The sequence below is a fragment of the Oreochromis aureus genome, linkage group 1 (genome assembly GCF_013358895.1).
Source record: "Oreochromis aureus strain Israel breed Guangdong linkage group 1, ZZ_aureus, whole genome shotgun sequence".
In the NCBI taxonomy this organism is placed as follows: Eukaryota; Metazoa; Chordata; class Actinopteri; order Cichliformes; family Cichlidae; genus Oreochromis; species Oreochromis aureus.
Genome location: NC_052942.1, coordinates 32,141,295 through 32,165,112, shown reverse-complemented (window position 1 = coordinate 32,165,112; position 23,818 = coordinate 32,141,295). Strand labels below are relative to the sequence as shown.

General features: G+C 40.4%; 1 protein-coding gene across 1 annotated transcript; it reads left to right on the top strand.

Annotated features, from left to right (window-relative positions):
- Positions 1 to 41: 41 nt before the first annotated feature.
- irx5a (iroquois homeobox 5a) lies at positions 42 to 4,154 on the top strand. The gene is made up of 3 exons (XM_031746559.2): positions 42 to 721; positions 1,663 to 2,068; positions 2,725 to 4,154. The coding sequence occupies exons 1-3, from the start codon at positions 479 to 481 to the stop codon at positions 3,429 to 3,431; spliced, it is 1,356 nt and encodes a 451-aa protein (XP_031602419.1). The 5' UTR covers positions 42 to 478; the 3' UTR covers positions 3,432 to 4,154.
- Positions 4,155 to 23,818: the final 19,664 nt, after the last annotated feature.

The following is a 23,818-nucleotide window of genomic DNA, read 5'->3' as shown; positions in this document are numbered from 1 at the left end:
AGTTGTGGTTACCCAGCATAAGCTCGCCTTTTCCTTCTGTGACTACACCCCGAGAGGAGGAGCGTAGAGTGCAGCGTAGTAGGCGTCAGGATCCTCAATTTCCAACTTAGCATCTTGGCAGGACATTTTCCCAAGCAAAGCCCCCGTCCGACTGGCAAAGAAAAAAAATAATAATAAAAACTTCTGCATGGGCATGAGAGCGAGGATTCAACTCCGATAAGGGAGCAGCAGAAAACAAAACAAGACCAAACCTCCGGCGGACAGTGGCTGACTGGCTGACTGGCAGCGACCAAAAAATCCACCCAATATCCAAGCTTATTTTCATCTAAAAAAATACTTTTTGCCTTGACAATTGCCATTTAGAAGGGGGGAGACAGCGGGCTGCAGATACAGCTCTATGCGCTCCGACATCAGCGCATGAGAAAATAAAGGGGGGAAAGTGCACAAGTTAGGTGGCTTATACTCTCCAGACTCCAGCATGGCATATCCTCAGGGCTACTTGTACCAGCCGTCCGCTTCATTAGCCCTGTATTCGTGCCCCGCGTACAGCACCAGTGTTATATCGGGACCCAGAACCGAGGAACTTGGGAGATCCTCTTCGGGATCTGCGTTTGCGCCATATGCCGGATCTACCGCGTTCACCAGCGCCTCGCCAGGCTACAACTCCCACTTGCCATATAATGCAGACGCGGCGGCAGCTGCCACGTTCACCTCATATGTGGTGAGTACACTAAAGGTGATTATTCAATCTAATAGGTAGCAAAAGCGAGGGGAATTAACTCGTTATAGAACCCTTAGGTGTGTGTTGCGCAGTCGGAATCAAGCCATTGAGAAGAAATGTGCGTCACAGAAAAGTACGTGGACAGAAAAGTAGAGATTTTCATGTCCAGAAAAGATACTTCTGAGTAAATGTAACTAATCTACAAAAGTCGTGTACTGTTATGGCTTTGAAGTTAATAGTAGTTTTTAATAGATTAGGCAATGTCTTGCCGAAGCTTCTGAGCTCCTGGCCGAACGAAACGGACGGCAGCTTACATCGCTGCGTTTCTTTCTTCTAAGTCCATTAGTTGGTCCAAATATAAAACTTAAATAGTAAAGCTTGCGGGGAAGAAAAGACTAAAAACAAGTTTATTTAATTGTCTCCTATTCTCTGTGAGCGATCTCTTACCACGCAAGTAATTCATATTTGTTTTATAGGCCCATTTGCTACTGCTTAAAGATTGATCGCTGTTTAACAGGCAAGGAAAAAGAATTTTAGGGCCACCGCGCATAATGTTTTCATGTTATTCTAATTGGAAAATGTTCTATTTCAGTAGCAACAGAAAGAGTCACATCGCGTTAATATGAAGAAAACAAAAATTAAAATAGAATAAAAATAAATAAATAAATAAATAAATAACACCGAAGCACGAATCCCATTTCAAATATCCAATTAAGTTCAAAACCATTCCATAAACATTGACTCCATGCTCGAACCGCTGGATTAAAGCCAGTGCACCCGTGCGCGATTACGAGCGTGTGCTTGCGTGTCTATTCGTGCGCGTGTTTATGTGTGGAGTCGTGCACGTGTGTTTACGTTTGTGTGCCGCAAGTCCTTCTAAGTATTTTGCAGCAGTTTAAAGAATAACCGAACTTTTGCACACTTTCTCGTTTTCATTACAGAGTTCTCCCTATGACCACACTACGGGAATGGCGGGCTCAATAGGATACCATCCTTACGCAGCACCCTTGGGCACCTACCCTTACGGTGATCCAGCATACCGTAAAAATGCAACCCGGGACGCCACCGCCACCCTGAAGGCCTGGCTCAACGAGCACCGCAAAAATCCCTACCCTACAAAGGGCGAAAAGATAATGCTGGCCATCATCACCAAAATGACCCTCACCCAGGTGTCAACCTGGTTCGCCAACGCCAGGAGGAGGCTAAAGAAGGAGAACAAAATGACCTGGACTCCTCGGAACCGGAGCGAGGACGAGGAGGAGGACGAAAATATCGATCTGGAGAAAAACGACGACGACGAGCCAAACAAGCCCACAGATAAGGGAGACTCCACAGACACGGAAGCAGGTCGGTGGTGCAGAAAAAAAAGGGGGCAAAAAAATCATCAATTTTTCATCGCAGTCTTTCCACTCAGGGTGCAAAATTGATTGCTGGTTAATGGTTGTATATTATTTATAATGGGACAATTGCTTTAAATAATAATCACCTTGAACTCCCCTCGTTTGACTTCTCAGTGGCTGAAATTGCTGGTGACGCAAAGTATTTAGCAGTCAATTTATCTTTAACTGCATAATAAGGCTGCAGCTGGTGAATTGAACTGGTATTCGGCTACAATTGTACAAACGCTTCTTATCATCGCAAAAGCTATTTTGATACTTGAATGCTCAGACTTTAATGAACTTATAAGTCATAATTATGGGGGGGGAGTTCATTTTTCTTTTTAGGCGTTTACATGTTTATGAGAACATTTTATTGCACAATTATAATTTGCAAGAGAAACGTGCAAAGGTACCCAAATATTTTTTGCACACCCAGTTTCAGTTTGCATCTGTGTTTAATTGCTTGATAATCATCTGAAACACATGCTAGAGTTTTACGAACATTTTAATGCTTATTTGGAAGTAACTGTGGTCTCCTTGTGTGTGTGTGTGTGTGTGTGTGTGTGTGTGTGTGTGTGTGTGTGTGTGTGTGTGTGTGTGTGTGTGTGTGTGTGTGTGCTTTAGATCACAAACTTCTTAACCCAGGGGACATAGGCTGTGACAGATTTAAAGAAGAAAACCATAGCAAAGACACGGATCACCTTCTGAGTGACACGGAGTTAAAAGACCAGGAGGAGCGGACTACAGAGTTGTTGCCGGATTCTGCGAAACCAACCACGTCGTCTCCTTCAGCGATGCCCCGGGGGAACCAGCTTGCGCAACAAGACAAGCCGTCAGATTTGAGCCATGCATCGGGTACGGTCACCAGCAACGTGACCTCTGTTATCCACTCGCCCCCCTCCGCTCCTAAACCCAAACTCTGGTCCCTTGCGGAAATCGCCACGTCCTCAGACAGGTGTAAGGGCAGCGGCGAGGTGTCACAGTCTTGCCCTGGTTTGGGTCAGAGCACTGTAATAGGCACTAGCGCTTCTCCATCACGATCATCCCCTCAGTGCCCGCTCCCCAACAGCACAGTCCTATCCAGGCCTCTGTACTACACCTCCCCTTTCTACCCCGGCTACACGAACTATGGTGGCAGTTTTGGACACCTTCACAGTAACCACGGCTCGGTAACCACGGGCTCCACGGCACATTTCAATGGATTAAACCAGACTGTGTTAAATAGAGCTGAGGCTTTGGTAAGGGAGAGCCAGAAAGTCAGAGGCCAAACGCAGGTAGATCTTTGTAAAGAATCCCCTTATGAACTAAAGAAAGGTATGTCGAACATTTAATACCTGAATATTTTCCACTCACTACGGACATTTATTTATTTTGGTTGCATTTAAAAAAAGATAAGAAAAAAAGAGCAACGGTGAAGCAAATTCTGAGAACAGTTATTTTCTGAGTAAATGCTTATCCTCATTTTTTTTTTTTTAAAGTTTTGAATGGTTAATCTTAAAATGTAACAAGAATGGTCTTAATCGCTGCAGCCGCCTGAGTCTATTTGTATTAAAGACTAACATGTATATTTAATGTAGCATTTTTGTATTTAAAATGGACAACACACTATCTTTGAAGTAAATTATGGATAAAAAATATATATATATTTGTGCAGCGATTATTTTGGGGGGGATGCAGTTGGTAATGCCTGATACGTGTCTAAAATGCTTAACTGTCAGTTAATCTATGCGAAGTTATAATTCAATTTATCACCGTGACAGATGTTTCAACGGTAATTATTAAAAAAAAAAAAATACCATGGCAATGAGATCTCTGGCGAACTTGAAACAAAAAAGGGGCCTGCAAAAAAAAAGAAGAAAAAAAAGAAAAAGGAAAAAAAGGATGTTGGAATATCTGACATAAAGAGCCGTTTTATTTTGGTACATTTTCATAGAGTTTCAACGAATGAAAAAAAACATTCTAGCAAAACACTTACAGTTTAATCTGAGACTTGTGTCATTTTTTTTTTCTTGAAAATGCACACAAGGCCTCATTTTTTTCCCTTTTCTTGAGCAGACTTCTAAATGTGGACATTGATATAATAACAATACCAAGGACCACTCATTTAACCCAATTACCTCCCGTGTTTTATGCAGAGCAATCAGGTGGTGAACTCCGTAATGAGCTCGATTTTATGCCAAATTTAGACCTCATTGCTATTTTCCAAAGGCGTGGCAAAGCTGTTAAAAGGGACGCGGCGATGCATTTAGAACATACTGCCCTATTATATATCATTAATGGAGAGCCTCTTTAATAGCGCGTTAGATGTGAAACATTAGTTTGAAGTAAAGCGAGAATGCTGTCATGCACACAGCAGATGCAGAAGGATATTATGATAGCGTGTAGCCTGTAGCAAGGCACTGCTCGCTAACTCTTCCAACTTCTGCAGGTAGGTGTCACACTTGCTCCTAATTTCAGGGGGGACTCGGCTAATCCGTCACAGAGACCCATCCCCGATCAAATGGCCTGGTGGAAAAAAAAAGAAAAGAAAAAAGAAAGGGAAAAAAAGAAGTGAAGCCAATGGCCACATACAATGGTCACAGTTATTGTAAGGATTATAGCAAATTTGAAGTAAATTTGGCAAGTGGCTATACAAAATAAAAATAATAATAATATTAATACATACATACATACATACATACATACATACATACCTAAACGACATTAAGAACACAAATGAAGAAAAAATTACTTTTATAAAATGCAATACAATTTTTTCAAACATTTTTTTTATTTTTTGAAATCAAAGATTTAACTGTGTAGAAGAAAAAATAACTTAATAAGAAGGAAAAAGTTATTATTTATTGTGATGATGATTATATAATAATAATTATCATTATTATTATTATTACTACTAATATTATTATTATTGTTATGTATTGGAACGGTTCTACACCAAATATAAGAAGGCCCTATTTCTTATATATATATATATATATATATATATATATATATATATATATAATTACCTTTATTATCATTATTATTGGGGATACTGTTGACCTCTACTAGGGTGGGACAGGCTGCTATTGTTTATGGCTGCCATTAATCTCTATAGTTTACTTTCCCCTTCTTCAGTTTGAAATCTCCCCTGAGGTTTGTATAATTCCCTTAGCCTTAATGTCTTCTATTCGGGCCCTCTATTTTTAATCTGACAGAGTGTGTGTGAACAGTGATTGCGACACATCAGCCGGATAAATAGCATAATTAGGTTTTTTTTTCTCTGTCTTTGCTGACCCCAGGAGGACTGGACTGTCCCATGCAATGTCCCCTAAGAGAGTAGTAGAGTTTTATTAAATTGCGTTTTCTCAGATTTGACTGAATCTGACTGAAATGTTTCAGGGGGGCAATATAAACAGTATTTCTGCGGCATAAATAATATCTGTGCAGGCAAATACTTTAAGATTATGCAAGATGCAAGTTTGTAAATATATATATATTTGTGCGTGTTTGGGGTGTATACCAACGACTGTGATGATGCTCTATATATATATATATATATATATATATATATATATATATATATATATATATATATATATATATATATATATATATATATATATATATACATATATATATATGCAATCAATTATGACTGGTGAAGGAAGAGCACAGACTTTACAGCCATTCATCAGAGGCATGGCAGCCTAGAAGGATAGGCTCTGCAACTTTGCCTGGCTTACCCCTCTACTTGAATGGCGTGTCGGTTCATTGTTGGAATTGCTACAATGTGAGAATACTAAGCAGGGGTGAAACCATTCCCACGTGTGAAAATGGGGAAAATAATCCGACAGGAGAAGAAACACGGGAGAAAGAGCTGGATAAGGTCTTTGCAGTCACACCGACTTTGTTGTTGTTGAGCGTTTAAAAGCAGCTTTGAGGGGGAAAAAAAAATAAAAACCTTCGATCTTCGCATACCGTCATCATATCAATTAAAGTATTTTTTTCCGCCCAAACTGAAAATAAAGGCCCGCGGCTTTACATCTATTTTAAGGGTAGCGACTGACGCCTAATTAAAATGTACTGAACGAACTCTTAAATTTTCCTGTTTAGACCCGAAGAAGTGAATTCATTATTTACCCAAGCGTCTAAAATCGAATTATTGCGTAATTAGAATTTTGTATTTCCGACAGTAAATATATATATGTATATATAGACTGGTGGAAACTGACATTTTATATTTTTTGTCATAAAAAAACGTAACCCTGAAATGTGCCGTTCATTATGCTTTATTCATGCATATTAAAAGTAGGTTTATATGTGAGCTTGAGTGTCATAAGGGAGACTTTCAGTGGTGACTGAAAATAGTGCTATTATAAGTCTAATGAATAACAAGAGTAAACCGTGGTTTCGTGTTTGTTTTCGACACTTTTGGGAACGGCAGGGTGTAATGAAGTGAGAGTTAAGTCTGGCATCTGTGGCCTTGTATCATGCTTTTTATTACTGTACTTATCTGGGAAGCCAAGAGCGCACATTTACAAGTGGGACATCCACATAATTTAGCAGTTTACCAAATATCCAGTTTGTATCGAATATTTAGGGAGGTTAAAAAAATGAAATAAAATAAAAGTTTTAAAAGAAAAAATCTGTAGAGAAATTTTACAGCACAGACTAACGTAAAGTATTTTTAAAATTTTAATTTTATTTTAAACTAAAGATTTATCGTGTATATCGAATGCTGTTTCTGGGATAATCTGGTGTAGATCAGTTTACCCTTCTTTAATTTGACACTATTTGGAACGGACCTGCTGGAAACTGCTGCTGGGTTTGGCAAGAGATTTGCTGCAGGGGCAAAGACACTGAGGCCCAAACAGATTACACACTTGCCACTGGACCGTTCTGCGAAGGCCTATCACATGCTACTGTATGTCAGACTACAAGGTGAAATCAAAACCTGTTGATACACACATTCCCAATATCGCTGAAGGATTACTCAACTGAGGCAAACGGTACATCTTATAAACAGCATACTGATACAACACATAAAAGCTGGGGTCAAATTTAGCTCAAATGTGTAAATAGACACCCGCTGTACTTGACCTGCACAGATTAGTGGCAGTGGGTATGATTAGCACCACAAATTTTGCCAGATACAAATGTCTAAAAGAATGCTGAAATAAAAGGATGTTTTTTTATTATTATTATTTATTTACTTTTTCTTTTAAGAAAACGTGGTCGTATCTGTGACTCGCAGACGGCTGCAAAAACACATATTTCACCGGATTCTCACGTTTCCTCTTCACACTCCGTTTATCTTATAATAGCTCACAGTGGCAACCTCATTTTGCTGCTATAATCCTTAAAAGAAAGAAAATAAGTTTTTATTATATTATTTTATGTTGTGATGCTTACATAACATGTCACAACATAATGGGCATTCGGTTTTTGTTTTTTCCGTAGGTGTAAAAACGTTTTCTTGGGGATGTTCAAAAAAAGCTCACGGCTATTTCATCCTCATGATATCCTCTATGAGAAGGCTAATTAGGGACATAATATTTCAGCTTTAGCCTCTTGGAGAATCTGTACAGACTTGAGTCCGAAGTCGACGAGGTTCACATGGGCCGTGTGTGGGACTAACTGCTTGTGAAACGACTTCATTTTTTCGTGAGCGCATATTTGCTCACCTTTGAAAGCCTCAAATTCGCGTCACTCTCGAGCCTCTTACACTTCCAACGTTCATGTTAAGTGGAGTTATAAAACGCTTTTGAACACATGGCAAGGCGGCCCCGATAAGGTGGCAGAGAGTGATTTACCACTATTTTTGTGCACTTCACGGACTGTTTTTCTATTTCTCTATAGAACTCCTCTGGGAGAGATTACACGTGTAATTTTCAGCTGTGAGATGTTTAAAGTGACCCACCCCCACCGCTACAAACGCGCGCGCGCACACACACACACACACACACACACACACACACACACACACACACACACACACACACATATACATACATATATATGTATTTTAATAAAACATATCTAGAAGGCAGGAAAAAAAACATTAAGGAAGAGTGATGAACTATGAAGTTTTTGGAGACCAGCAGTTCAGGTAAGGAGAACTAAAGGATTCAGTTCCAGTAGAAAATATAAAAAAAATCTGTGCATTATTATGTGTCAATTACCCCCCCAAAAAAATCATTTTTAAAGGTTCCCATTCAAATTAAGTGCTGGGTAATGTTTCAGTTATGCAGAGTTGTCTCATTTTAATTTATATTAATGACCACCCAAATACATGCATACACTGAAATACCCTTCTCTGAAAGCACCTTAACTCCATGACAGGTCCTGGCCATTGACCACGCTGCTCTGACAGCAGTGTGGTGTGAGCTTCTGACCCTCTGACTGCAAAGGGCCTGTGTTCAGTGCCCATGTAAGGGCTCACTGGTGCTCACACTAGGGGGGTCTGCCCTGCCCTGGAGGAGGTGATGGTGACACACACACACACAGACTTAGAGCGTACTTCACGCCAAACTCCCTCAGGTATGCACAGCCACAGAGCAGTAAGTGTGTGCATCCAATCTGGAGGTGGAGACACCGGCAGGTTCTTCCTCCTGTGACTCAGTACAGGTCCTGTTTGTACCTTCACATGGCTCCTCCCTCATTCTGGTCAAAAAGGTGAGCTAACACCAGTGCTTGTGTTCTATGTCAAACCTTGCTATTTTACAAAGTGTACCATCTCACTCAGAAGTTTTTATCAATCAAATATTAAAGATATTCTTAAATAAAAGTAATGCAAGGGACTATTAATGGAAGCCAAAGGGGAGTCTATCTACTTACGATAAGGCCCTCTTTTTCCACAATATTCATGTTTTTGAAGAAGATTGATGAACTGTTTTCTTTCAGTGACTTCACAGGGTCCACAAGGGAGGAGGGGCACCAAGCTGCCTGACTGTTTATTTACATTTGCCCTTTTAAATGATCCCTTTCTTCGCAACATCTGCTCCACATTACCACACAGATATCTGTCCTAATGACCGCTATAATGCCTGTGAACACACACTTAGTCAAACATAAGCACACACACACATAGACTGCCTGTAACATTACCATTATCCACTGTTCATATGGGACACTTTACCCTCTCCAAACCACCTTGCACAACAAATGGACCTTTTCTCACTGCTCTTTCTGTTTGTGGTGAGCTTCCCACTTTTCCTCCCAATTTGGTGTAGTCTGATGGATGTAAATGGGCACTTACTTAATTGGATCAGTTCCCAAGATGGAGATAAACGGGGCACAGACTCCAACAACCCCAACCCCCTCCACCCCCCACCCAAGTTATTTTGAGCTGTGCTCAATTCAGCGGTGTGTGGAGAGAACGTTAATGAGAAGGGGCAAGGAGATGCCGTTGCTGCTCGACTCATCCAAAACTCCCTGCTCCAGACTGGCCCTCACTCCCACACGATGAGAGGAAGTAAGCTGCATGGACCCCATGTGTGACAGTGTCTCAGTGCCAATTTAGCAAAAGTGCCTGCTAGTGCTGCAACTCACAAACTGTCCAATCAGGTACAACTACAATGGCTGACCTGAATTTGGTACACACAAGTAGCAGCTGGATTTTTTAATTTAAAAGACAAATTAGATGGCAACCAAATCTAAACCTAAACATGAAGAAAAATAAATGAGTTTAGTTCTTGTCCATGTTTCATGACACTTGAATGTTCCAGACATTAAGTTGATAAAAGGGCTAAAAATGGCCTACAAAATAATTGGTAGTTTCTTTTTTCTTCCTTATCACCCATCCAAAAAATAAAAAATAAATAAATCAAGCAGTGGCTGCATGCCAGTGGGAGTGTGCTGGCTGCAGCACCCTGATTAACAGCATGGTTTACAGCCAACTCCAATAGGTAATCTCATCAGAGAGGGGCTTTAACAGATAAAGACCACCCCTAGCTACCCCCCTCTCTGCTAACTGCTCCAACTGCATCCTTTCCCACTTGAGACGTCCCATCTAACACAGTAACTGAGAGTTGCTAATACCTGGAGCAGGCTAACATGGCCAGCCACAAACCAGGCTCAAATCATCTATTGACCTCATTTTCAATAAAGGAGCCGTTTCCAGTCTGATGAATGATTTGTTGGTCTTGCATGGAATGACCATCTGGATGAAAGGATATGCTCACTGTAGTAGGTATGTATCACCTGCCAGCTAGGATTCTCTCTACAAACGCTTGCAGTTGGCAGCTACGCATCTGCCTATGCATCTCACTAAATGTACTATGTATAAAACTAGACTTGTAAAAAAAAGAAAAGGAGAAAGAGCTAATTGAATTTTTCACCATATGGTCACTGTTGGCTCAGGTCTTTTTCATCTCAAGTCAAACATTAGGTTATATTGAGCCAATATGAGAAAATCCCCGGTTGCATCTGGAGACATAACAGCAGTTCATTCAGATATCAAAAGCTTTGTACCCGGGCCTCTTTGTTGCAGAATAAAGAAGAGGAATCCAAAACAAATCTGTGAAAGAGCTTTGGCTGTAGTAAAACCTCTTGTCCCACACTGCCTCCTTTTTTTGTTTAGGGAGCTCAGATTGGGTTCATAGTAGCTGCACTTAAAGTATAGAAAGATCTGATTTATTAGCTTGTCAGGGGAAGCATTGTTCAAGAAAGCAATCAAAAAGCACTTACCTAGCTCCTCTAAAATTACTGCTATTTTACTGGCTAATTTGTGTAACTCCCATGGAGAGACTGGCAAAGGGTTTGATGAGGCATATAATGATGATTAATGAATTTATTGCCCTGCTGCTCATCAAACAGTTGTATATACTCTCTCTCTCTCTCTCTCTCTCTCTCTCTGTCAGTGTATTGTGCCTTCTCCTGAGTGACAGAGAGAAGATAGTTTTGTCCTCCTACCTGCTACCTCTTTTTGGCCGTTAACCTAACTGACCCGATGGGCATGAGAATGTAACGGATGGTCTGTGGGCAGAGTGCGGAGCACAATGGACAGTTTAATAAAAGGTTAAACTGGAAACACAAGTAAACCTGCTGCAAGGGACATGAGCTCTCAGCTTTCAGCCTCTGATCACTTTTGTGGGAAAAGCAGAGGGAAACTAGATCCCTGCGACTTCTTCTGCCCTCTACTACCACCGCCACCACAGTAACCCCATACAGACCTCAATGCAGCAGCCTCAATAAGCACAAAAGCAAAAAGGAATACAAGAAGCTATGAAGTATTAGCAATGAGTCAACAACAGTCACCAAATACACAAAAGGAAGCACCTACTGTGTTACAAAAATGAAAGAGACGTGTTTGCATATACCATTATTGTGTTGAAACAAGGCCTGCTTTCACCGCAAATGATGATTAACGACTAGTAGGGCAGGGAGGGTGTGTGAGTGTGTATGGCAACGGTACTGTGCTTGTGAAGCGGTCACTCTGGGGTCAAAAGCACGTCTACATATTTGCTAAATAAGACCAGCCCCTTCACCCAGCCTGCTCCCATAAATCTGGGGTCACACATCTCTCGACTCAACGTTGTATGGGATGTTTACACTTGATTACACCACATGCCTTCCTATTCCCAGTTCTTTGGTCAACTGGGCTTGATTGAGTTTGGGCTTGTTCACCATTGCTGGCAACTATATAATTCATTGCTTGAACACTGCCACTACTACACATAAATACATCCCCACCCCCACCATCACCCCCTATGAGATCAGTTCCCTGGATAGACTGGATTCTGCATTCACTGATTCATTAGGTTGGTCCCTTAAATACATCAAAGAGCTTCCTCGCACAGACAATAAACCAATAAAACCAATTATAACCCATATCTTCTAGGCAATGCCGATCTCTTGGGTGCCAACGTTAGATAATGAAAGAGCTTGATGACATAAGTTTTCTGAGAAAGCTCACTTTCTGTCTCTTTCTAGTGTGCTTGCTCTTCCACAGATGCTGGCTCTTCTAAGCATGCGGTGCAAAATAGCACATGCCACAGTTTCCCCCTGAAATAACATGCATGTAATTTGCCCATATATCATAACCCCAGAATTTGTAGTTAAAATTAGAAGAATATAAAGTGCTTGTAAGTATAGTGAGAAGCCAGTGCAAATATAGTGGTGCCTTGCCTATCATGTGTTTCACATTAAATGTTACCAGTTAAAGTTCTTTAAATATTCATGGACCTCCCTTGCTTTTTCTTCCTCTCTCTTTTTGATGGAGTGGATGGAGGGGTTCAAGCACAGGCTATTCGGGCTGTGATAACCCCTTCAGCTGGCATGGCGGAGATGAAATGCATTTGTCAAAAGGAGAAATTGAGATTCGCTCAGTGCTGCCTATTATTGCTTTCATTCCCTTTCCTCAAAACAAGAGACGGCAACCCAATCAGGGGAATCGGCATATGCAGATCACAGCGATAAATTTTTCATGAGCATGTTTCATCTTAAAGCAGATGAAAACGACGGGGAAAGAGGTTATTAAACAAAAGATGGAATCAACAGAGTGAAAAATGGCGTTAAAAATGAAGTTTCTAAGTGGGTGTTTTGCTTCACAAGCCATTTCAGGTTTTTGACAAGTATGCATATCATACAACTTATTGTGCTGTATACTTAATGCTGAATGGGAACACTTCAGATCTCCTGTTATGCAGCTTGGTTGTATTTTTAGAATGTAATCTTAGCGGTGTCATCTTCGCAAGTTAAAAAAAAAAAAGTTTCTTTTATTGGAAACACATTGAACCAACGGTCAGCAGGTTCACTTACATATATCAATGATAAGTCATAATTATACTGTTTCTTGCCTGTGGGAATCCTGGAATTTTAATGAATGATGCTTCAGCTTCCTTAAACACATGAGCTCTGGTCTCTGGAAGGATGGATGTGTGTAGACCAGAGCTTTTTCACATAGTATTTTTCACATAGTATTAAAATCAATCAAAAATGGTTGATTTTATGGAATTTTTTTATTGTATTTTTTGCATGACAAAGCACAAACTCTTATTTGACCGCATGCAATAACTATTCAAGTTTGAAGCGAAGGGTCCCAAAATCGTCATGAAGCCAATTTTAATACAGCAAATATTTATTCAAACGTATCAAAATGAGCTCATTAAGCAAAATTAATAATACGGTGAGAAAAGCATTCAAATTCAAGCTGCTCCGCTATAGATGTGAAAAAGAAATTACCTGAATTGAACAAAAATATGGTATCCTACGAGTCTGCGCACTAGCAGAGGATGACTCTACAGTCCTTGACCTGTTGACTGACACACAAATGCACCGACTTCATTAGCAGGTCACCAGTCAGTGCCCGAACAGTCATTAGTAAATACATGAGTATTGACACACATATAAAAACCTTGCGCACATTATGTCATTGACTAGAGCAGTTTTGCCTACAAGGCTGTTACAAAATATGAGGCTGATAATAGGTTGTTCAGCCAATTACAGGTGTTCCACCTGAAATAGTCAATATCAAGCAAAACCGTGATTCATTACCAAAGTGCATGAATAAAAATAGAAATTAAAAAAAAAAAAAAAGATATATTGACCAGCATAATATGCATACTTTTACACAGCCCTAGTTTCTGTGCATAATTGCTTTAATGTGGGCTATTAAGACTAAGTGGATGTGATTTTACCGTCTGCCCTACATTCAGTATGATCTCTGCCATGATCAATACTTATGATTTGTAAGTCACCAGCCATCAGTAGCAATGTCTGCTACTGTGTAGTTAAGTGGCTGACCTTGTGAGGAAAAGATCCTTCGTTGTTCTTGAGACTATCAAACAGCGCACCTATACTGTGGGTATCAAGGGGAAACTTTCATATATTTAAAAGATTTAACCTACTACACATGAGTGTATATGATCACAAAATATGGTTCTGTGCAGCCAAGTATGCTAGACATAAAACAGTGTCTTTTGGAAAAATTAATATTCTGAGATCAAATACAAAGAATCAAAGAATGCAGACAGGAAGCAGAATATAACTGTGTGTGTGTGTTTGTGAATGGGTGAGTGGGGGGTTGAGATTCTGGCCAGCTTTCTGGCTTATACATTCTTTCTTAATAAGTGCTTGTTTGGAGTGCTTTTCCGCGTATGAGATTGACACAAACACACATACACAAACACACGCTTCAGATTAGACGTTGAGCCTGAGTGACTTAAACAAGAAAAGATAGCTCTTTGTACGGTGACAGATGGATAAGCAGAGCTATCTCAGGCTGTAATCTTGGAATAGTTTGAGACACTTTGTGTTTTGGCAACAGACGAACACGATATGTGATCTTCCCCTGAATGAATGAGCAATAGTGTTTTAAGAGAGAGGGATCTGTTTTTGATTCGTGTTGTGTCATGTTTTTACCGTAGGCGATCAGAAACCAACATCTGGCATGATCACTCCCAAATCTAAAGGAAAAAAATGTCACTGTAAGATAATACAAGACTCTAAAAATCAAAAACACCACAGGTAAAGAGCTGGATTTCTTGCACATATTTCAGGTCTGTTTATCATCTCTTTTTTCAGGCTAAACTATGTCTTTTCACATTTCTGACTGTATGTCAGAGCATGTTTAGGCAAGTGTAAATACTAAGTAATAAATACTCATCAGTCATAGGTTCTGAGGGAGTTACACCAATTAGGATGTACTTGCCTGTGATCAATAAAGAAAACATCAGTGAGGAAGAATCCCCAGTCTCATTAGTATTAGCAAATCTTAACACGGGTCAATCTGCTGCTGATGAAGATATATACTCAAATCTCCTGTGGGCAACTCCTCTTGTGTCTGTCTACATATCTGCATGTGTACTTTACAACAATACGCACGCCTGTTATTTAAAATTAACACTTGCTGCTGTGGGTATTTAGCCATCAAACACATTTTTTCTAAGTTGTGTTTAAGCTACAAAAACTATTTCTGTCTCCCTAATCTCTGTGTCAGGCATATATGTTATCCAGTTGGAGTTATTTGCGTATGAGCTTGTTCAGAATCTCATGTTTCCTCCCAAGCTGACGCTGACCGCAGGCATTTTTTGACCAGCAGTTAGGGAAAACTTTTACTGTATTCTGTCTCCACACTCTGTATGGATGAATGAGGCGGAATCTAAAGAGAGAAGGACCAGAGGCACCTAACACAGCACAATGATCAAGTGCTGGTAGCATGAGTAGCCAGAGTACACAGAGCTATTAGTTGTGAGTGATACGGTTGAAGTTACTCCTGTGAACTTTGCAGTGACTCGACGCCTAGTACTGTTGGGGGGGGGGGTTCTTGGGAGGAACCGCTTAAGTTGGGGGTGTGGGGGAGGGTGTATGGCCTAACGGTCGATATTCATCCCAGCAACCACACAACTCCCCTCCTTGTTTCCAGTTGGATTCCACTTATAAGTGCTGCCATTCTTTCCTCCATTGAGTGCAAGCTACACGTGCTTGTGACCACACTCCCTTTCTCTCCTCTCTGTCTTTCTCCCTCTAACTCCCTCTCCACCGAACCCGGTTATTAACACAAACACTGGCTGACACTTGTTTGTGCTTTTAATTGTGTCTGGATGTTATGTCTCTTGTGAACACATACATTAGCATTTCTCTGGAACAGTATAATCACTCCTTCAACCACAACGCCATGCAGAGAAAGCACAGGAAATTACCACATGCAATCATGTTTGCTGCACAAGCACATTTGGCTTCGCTCAGCCCCTGTATAGTCTGCAGAGGCCTATAACTTTGTGTTTGATTGTGAGTAAGTGATCTTCGGGATGCCATTAAATTTCACCGTGCATTCCCGAATGTAGTGCCTTTAAATGAAATAACATGAGTTTTTGTGTAGTAATGCCAATGCTGTCAAACTTTTTGAAGGCAATGGAATTAAATGCAAAATATGGATAACAATAGAAAACTAAAGATCCATTCTGCCTTGATAATTAGTCAGAATTTATTAACGTTCAGCTTCTGGTAACAAATAAGGACCAAAAGGACAACAATCTAAGGATGTTCACGCAGTGTCCCTTTTTTCCCCACTGGCAGCCTCCTCTACGATCATCAAAGGCTTCAAAGTATCAGTGAAATGATTCTGACTGTCAGAACACATTTAGAGTTTCCTTATTTTTCCCTCGCTGATATAACACGACCCACAAAAAGAAAACCACCTACTCTTCAGGCCTCTCCACATACTGTGAACAAAGCAGTGGTGTGCCAAGGATTACACTGTAAAATATGCATGTCCCAATGAAATATGTATATAGCTGGGTGTCATCAATGACATGGCTTCTACAAAGACTATACTGGGTATGCAGGAATGCATGTTTCTCTGATTCTGTTCCCTTGACTTTAATGGGTGTCGAAACAAGAAAAGGCTCATCTGGGGAAATAATTAAGCCTGACACCAATGTATTTGGTGTGCATCTGAACACGTTTTACAGAGCCACTAATTTACCTTTTTTGAATAACTTCTAGAATGGCTGTAAAAAAGCATGCAATAAATGGGCTCAGTGCACCAGCCAGCATTGTTTCTAAATTAAACGCCCCAAATATCTTTAGGAAATAAGACTGTTTTCCAGCGGATGAGGACCTAATCTCCTCAGTCATGGTGGTTTGAAGGGGAATGTTTTCGAGTTTTAACAGGGTTGGTTCCAGCATTCCCACCACCACAGCAGTCTAACTGCGAAGAGGGGCTTCTCTTCTCTTCTCTGTGCCAACCAGAGGGAAAGAACGTAAAATAGGTGAGCTGTGAATTACACCCTTGAATAGACTAAGGCCCGCTATCAAAACTGTGTAAATTGCCACAGTTGATCAAAATATATTTATTAGGATGGCAAACGTATTATTTGCCTATAGAATAGAAAATCTTCTAAGAAGAGCATAAAGAAAAGGGTGTTTTTGTATTCATTACAAGAACAAAGCCTAAGGCTGTAGGGCCACTGGATAATCTCCTCATGACTCAGACTCCCACAATCAACACAAAAGCATTAGACCCATAACAGTTTGACAACAGTCAAGTACAAGAGGGTGCAACCAGATGGAAGCAACGTTAGTTAGTTGCCTCTAGCTGCTTGGCTTTAGGTCTCAGGTGTCTGCTTCTCTACAGGTATGTGTTACCATAATAGAGTAGTTAAGAGGGCCTCTTGTCAAGGGCCCTTCCCTCCTGTCTCGGCACACTGACTCCAGTGTGAACAGGGATGCCTGGACAATTTAGCATAGTCTTGTTAGAGTGAGTATTGCACAATGGAAACTGTCATGCGGCTTGTAATGTGTAATTGAACTTGGAGCCATTTTGCTTGAGAATAGTTAGACTCAGCTCGATTAGATTTCACTTGGAAAAGCCGACAGAGATCCTGCACACTGTTTGCTCAAAGGCTCAATTTTTTTGAGCAGGCCGTAAAGGCTGAGGAGCACTTCTTGAAGCTGCTTTTCCCAAATGGCTACATGTCCAGTGCAGTTGCGCCTTTCTCTTATGTCCTCAAAACCACAATCTACCCCCGCCCTCCAACCCCTACATTGCTTTCTCGCAATTCACCCCACCCTCGCTGGGACTGTTTTGTCCTCTGGAACTTTCATTATGTGAAAAGGATAAAAATACAGCGCACTGTGAATTTATGGTTTTGTCAGATTTGCCATTAAAAATATGAACTTTTTCAAACGTTTGCTCAGAAACCAGAGTACGAAAACAGGGCGACCATTGTGTTTATACAGAGTCACCGCAACAGCCTATAGTCGTCCATATAGTTTCTTCGTATTTAGGCAGACACCTCAGGATCTCCACACACTCATACACTAACTGCATGAGTGCATATTCAAATAAACATTAAAAACCTACAATATCTTTAAAAATCCATGAGTGCATAAGCATTCACTAGCAGATGGAACCATGCACATATCTGTACTCCCACACACACACACACACACACACACACAAATACCACACACAAATACACAGTTACTGTAATCCATTACATCCTCTTGGATGTGTTATACTTGTTTATTGACTTTGCCAATTTTAAAGGACAGTCCGTATATCTTATCCCTTTCCAGTATAAACCTTTCCTACCGATCCCAACCTCAGACACTGATGACACATCCCTTTAAACACCCCTTTCTCTTGCATGGACATATGACTCAATGCTAATGACAGTATTGAGTGTTTTATAGAGAGTCATAATTACAATCATCTAAACCTCCATTCTCGGGAGTTTATGTCCATCTCCACCTTTCTTACTCTTTCCCTCTCTCTTTCTCCATGACAGCTGCTTTTCCTGGGAAAGTGCCTCTTTTCTCAGACGATAATCTATTGCTGTCCTCCCATCGCTTACATGTAGCTACATGGTGAGTCAGTGCTGTAATTCCATCATTAGCTGGATAATGTGTGTGCAGTCTGTGTGTTAAAACTCTAAGTGCCAGCTTTGCTGTGACCCCAGGGCAGCCTGTGGGTTTGACTGATGCCAGTCTACCCAGCAAGCGTCATTTGAGCGCTGTAATGGGTTTTGTCCAGCTCAGTTGGCCTAGACTGGCTTTGGGTAGCAGGACCTTCATACGTGTGTCTGGACTAAACACCGAAAGTTTGAAAATAACGATTTAGTAACCGTAAACTGACACTGGTACCAAATGATAAAAGAAAAGTAAATAGTCTTAGAGTACTTTAGCAAAGTGGACAGAACATATATATTAGATTTGATCTTTCATTACGTGGCTCTATGCAGTGGATCTACGTGATAAAAGAGGACTCACCCTTCACCTTTCTTCTTTACTTGATGAACTTGTTGACCGTGCTTGGTGACTCGTCTCTGACACAGGATTCACACACGGTAACACCCAATCACCTCCAGCCACTTTCTCCACAGCTCGTGGTTGTAGAGAGAGCACCACAGACCCTGCCAGAAACAGACACCTCTAAATCAAAAGTGGAATTACAGTAAAACACGGGTTGTATTACGCCAATACCTTAAGATACACTGAAAGACACACAGCCAAATTGATAAAACATGTCTCAGCTCAGTCCCCACCTGTCTTTTTCCAATAACAAACCAACACAATTAAGTTCTAAACTCTACCATAAATCTTCCAGGCCGCATGTTTAAAGAGTCCCTCCAGGCAGACATACATTTGCTTTTGATTGCAGTATGAGGGGAAAAAAGACAGCAGTTTGCGTCTGGGTGTGAGGTTTTATGAACAAGTCATAAGCGTTATATACAGTGCATGCGCATTTGTGCGCTGAAGTTACAAAGTAACACAAAAAGGTAGATGTAGAAACAGCCCATGTGGGAATGCTGTCACAGATTTTGAAATGCATACAAACATACACCCAAGTTCACATGGACTTAATTTACGCATGTGTGTGCGTGGATCATATTCAAGCGCTGTATTCAATCACAGATGAGCTCCTACCAGCCCATGACAAATCTCCACCTGTGTGTGGGATCAGTGTAGTTGTACATGTGGGAGCTCGCCCTGATCCCACAGTGTCTGCACTATCACCTACCACCTGAGGCCCTGCCTGACTGACTGATGGGAGAATTTCATCTGACAAAAAGCATCAGTGATTGATCACCGAGGCTCACCTGAGTCCCTACGGGGGGCCCAGCGTGCCAAAAACTATAGGCCCCAAGAAGGTGCACCTTTCCTAGACTTGTCCACCTGGTTCCCTGGGGCAGATTCCCCTAGAATCTGTGTGGTCATCACCACAGCTATGTGTATGCAAACTTACGACTGCCAACTTCATCATACCAACCTAAAATGTATACAGCACACCTGGGGTTAAGGGAAATTAATTAGACACTAAATCATTTATAATTTGAGACAAGTGTCTTTTCTGTTGATCTTGAAAGAAGCCCACTGATAAAGCAGGTCTCGGAAATAACCCTAGGCTATTATGGTGACTATGTCTGAGAAATAGGTTTTTGCCTCATTAAAAATAAATAAGCCTATTTTATACTGAACAAGAGCAAGCCAAATTGTGGTAAGGAAAGTACAATTAGCATAGAATCAATCCCTTTCTTCACATTTCATTTTTTTCTCTTCTCATTTTGTTGCCGCTTTATTTTAGCACCATAATGAATACTCAGAGAGGAACACACAAACCATGAGATTCTTGGAAGAAGGCAGCAGACAAACCCCCATCTTGCTCATAGCTATGTCTGGATTGCCTTCTGCGCTGAGATAGGAGTCAACATGTTTAGCGACATCAAAAGAAAACCTGATACCTTAAGTATAAGAAGATTAACACTTGCAGTGATCTTGAGCTTAGGCTTCTTCAGGACTTTCAACAGACTGTGCCAGAAGGGACAATTACTGATGAATTGGCACCAACATCTCGTAGTTATTTAACAAAATCTGGCACAGTGTATAAGCTCTCGTCCTTAAGACTTCCTTTCAAGTCTGGCCCCGGTATCAGAAGGCTAACAGATTGGGGAATGTGACGAGAGCCGACAGCAGGGAAATCTGCACGAACACTGAAAGCAGGAGGTGGGAAAAAGAAAACAAGTAAGCAAGAAAGAATGGAAAAAGACAGACAAAGAAGCAAAGAAAGAAACAATCATATCACTCTGTAGACATTTTATTTCCTGACTTTGGGGCTGTGTCATATCTCACACTGGATATTTGTGGTTTGTCTATGCTCACTGGTATGCCTGTGGGTTTTTACTGTGTACCTCAGTGGACTCAATATGACAACTTTAGGAATGTGACATTGTGTAAAACTCTGAAAACAAATGCTGACAGTCTGCCAGAGAGCCTCAGATGCATGCAAAGCATGGACATGTAGAGAGAAAGAAAAAAAAAACATATTTGAAAGATGTTTTTAACATATAATTGTTTGACACTGTATTATTTAATGATTATTGAAATAATACTCTCTAAATGATCATTTAGTAATACTTAAATGTCGCAAACCTGCAAAATCCAGCTACAGCACACCTGTAGGAGATGTTATGTTGCCACAAGCTTTCTGCTAATCCTTACCTTGAGCACCATGCACTCACCACAGGACTTTTTGGGGTTTAGGGAGTACACTGCTCTTTACACATATATATCACTCCCTATTAATCCAAAGTACATACTGTATGCTTGTACCTACAACGATTTTGTGCAGCAAATGTAATCTGCCTGTCAGACAGGATGCCAAAAGAGGAAGCAGCACGAGGGAGTCATGGACAAACTCCTTATGCGAAGATGTCTCCTTCCCTGCAGGAAACTTTGACAGCACCCAGGCTTTTTTTTTTTTTTACTTTTTTTACCTCTACAACACGACGAGGCAACAACTTGGGCAAAGGCTTTTGATAACTAACTTGTAAATTCAACTTTTTTGTCTTTGTTAAACTGTGATTTAACAATAAACACTGGAAAATTAAAGTTCTAGTGGTTAAAAATAAAATAACCATAACTTGTAAGTATGTTTTTACAGCTATACTTTATAAAAAAAAAATACAAGCCCCTTGGATTAAAACTTTTTTAGATTAAATATCAAACAACACAACAGTTCAACACATGCCTGAAACATCTTCACTATGAATGTTTTTATATTATATATGGAGTTTACCTAAACTTGACTGAATTCCAACATCTCAAATTTGAACTGATTCATTATGGTAGCAGATTGATATAAATTGGCAGGATCTGAACTCATCACTTTAGAAAGTTGGGAGTGACGCGTAAATATCCCCCCAGAGCCTACATGTGAATGTTGAAACAGCAGGCAGCAGCACAGGGCAACACCAGCACTGACATGTGCTGGTGTTGAGGGAGGGATAGGCAATTTTGCAGCCGAAAATAGGTCACCAAATTGGGAGGATGTGTTCGGTGTATTACGTGATCAGAGTGAGGCATGGTGCATGTTGAACACACAGTTCAGTTTTCCGTTTGTCTGTATAAATGCATCATGTACTTACCTCTTCTCCACACTTTTCCATTTCCTTCTGAATATCGCACTACTTACTGCATTGGCACTGAACGTGTAATGTGTAAGCAGTGCTGTAAATTAGTCGCACATGAACATAATTTCATGAACACTGTTGCTTTGTGTGGGTGTCATCTGTCATTCTTTGTAAGCAGCTGGTGCATGTCCAGTTTTTAACTAAAAACACATGCTCTAAACCATCATTTTTGCAAGATTATTTATAAAAAAGAATGATTTTGAGTGATTTATTCCTACTTAAACTTGTTTCCAGTTATTATGGGTCATCAGCTTTAATAGAGCTGAATAGATGCCATAGCACGTTCCGTGTTGTAAAACTCACACTCTACATTTCTTTAACAAAGCTGTGAGTGATCCATCGCAGAACTCCAAGACATGGTAAAGATAACAGGTGACAAGACAAGAGGCGCCAGTTCGTTGTTGGATCTAGAGGCTGCCTAGGGATACCGTGACAGACACTGGATTCTGACACATCTCCGTGGTACATGGGGAGGAGCAGGAAAACTGAGTGATTTGGCGTTGTTTTGGAGAAATTCCCTCTAGTCATTGTGCTCTCTCATTCCCTAACCCTCTCTGGAGTGACTATGACAGATAGACAGAAGAGACGTGACCTGAAACAAGCGGCTGTTTGATCATCTCCATACTGCTTTCATTCTGTCACAAAGATCTTTGCAAAATCACTTAATATTAAAAAAAAGTTTCCAGTATTATTAAAGTGAAAATAAGCTCACTGGCGCCAATGCATTATACATCAATAACTCTGACAAAATCTATTTTGTAACTAAATAGATGAGCCAGAAGAAGAAAGAGAAATTGTGATAAGTCTCAAGGAGGGTATAACACAGGATGCACATGTCTCCGTGTGTGCTAGTGTGCTAGACACAAAAGGGGAAAAAAGATTGTTCTAGAAAAAATATTGGGATTTTGTCAACGTTGCAAGCCAACCACGAGATGTGTGCACATATACATGTAGATTTATGTGGACAAATTTTGATTAAAAGCCATGAGGCTACTTGTACATTATGATTTTAAGGTTCAAGAAAGGGATATAGGTATTGGCTCTTGTTTCAGATTAAGCTTGCATGATGTGTTTTTATGGAGAGAACATGTACAAAAAATAAATAAATAAATAAAATCTAAATCTTTTTTGCAAAGGCTGAGGTGCATCTATAGATTCACCCAGGCACACACACACACACACACAAACTCAGTGCTATTGCAACACCTCATAAAGTTAGAGACTGCCCACACCCAAACAAATTTAAAACAATCAGAGGGTTTGGCAGGAGCAGACTGCTGTAGTCATAACTCTGGTCTCAGTGACAGCTTGCCCTGCTCACCTCATCTGTCTGGCCTCTATAAAGACCAGCCTTCTGGACAAACTCAGACCGCCCCTGACCTCTTTTCACACCCTTCCTCAGACACACCTAGAGCCCTTTGGTATGGATGCTTTATATCCTAAATCACTATGGCTGGTGATAGACTTTGACACAACTTTGAAAAACAACTTACATTATAAAACAGTCAACACATTTTAGGACACACAAAATGTACATTTTTTGTAATGTAATGACATTATTTAGATAGACTGAACTTCTACAGAAGTAGCAGAGCAAGTTCACATCACAATTCTATAAAAAAAAGAAAATCCTGCATGCCAGTGACAGTAATAAAAGTGCAAACATATCTAACATAATTCCCAGTAAAGATAACATTGTATCGTTTTGTTGACTGATAACACAGTACATAGTGAAGGCATCCAGCACAGTGAGGTCAGCAAAAAAAAACGTCTGATGCATCAACACTACAGCTGAAAATTGTTTCTCTTTCTTCATGCGG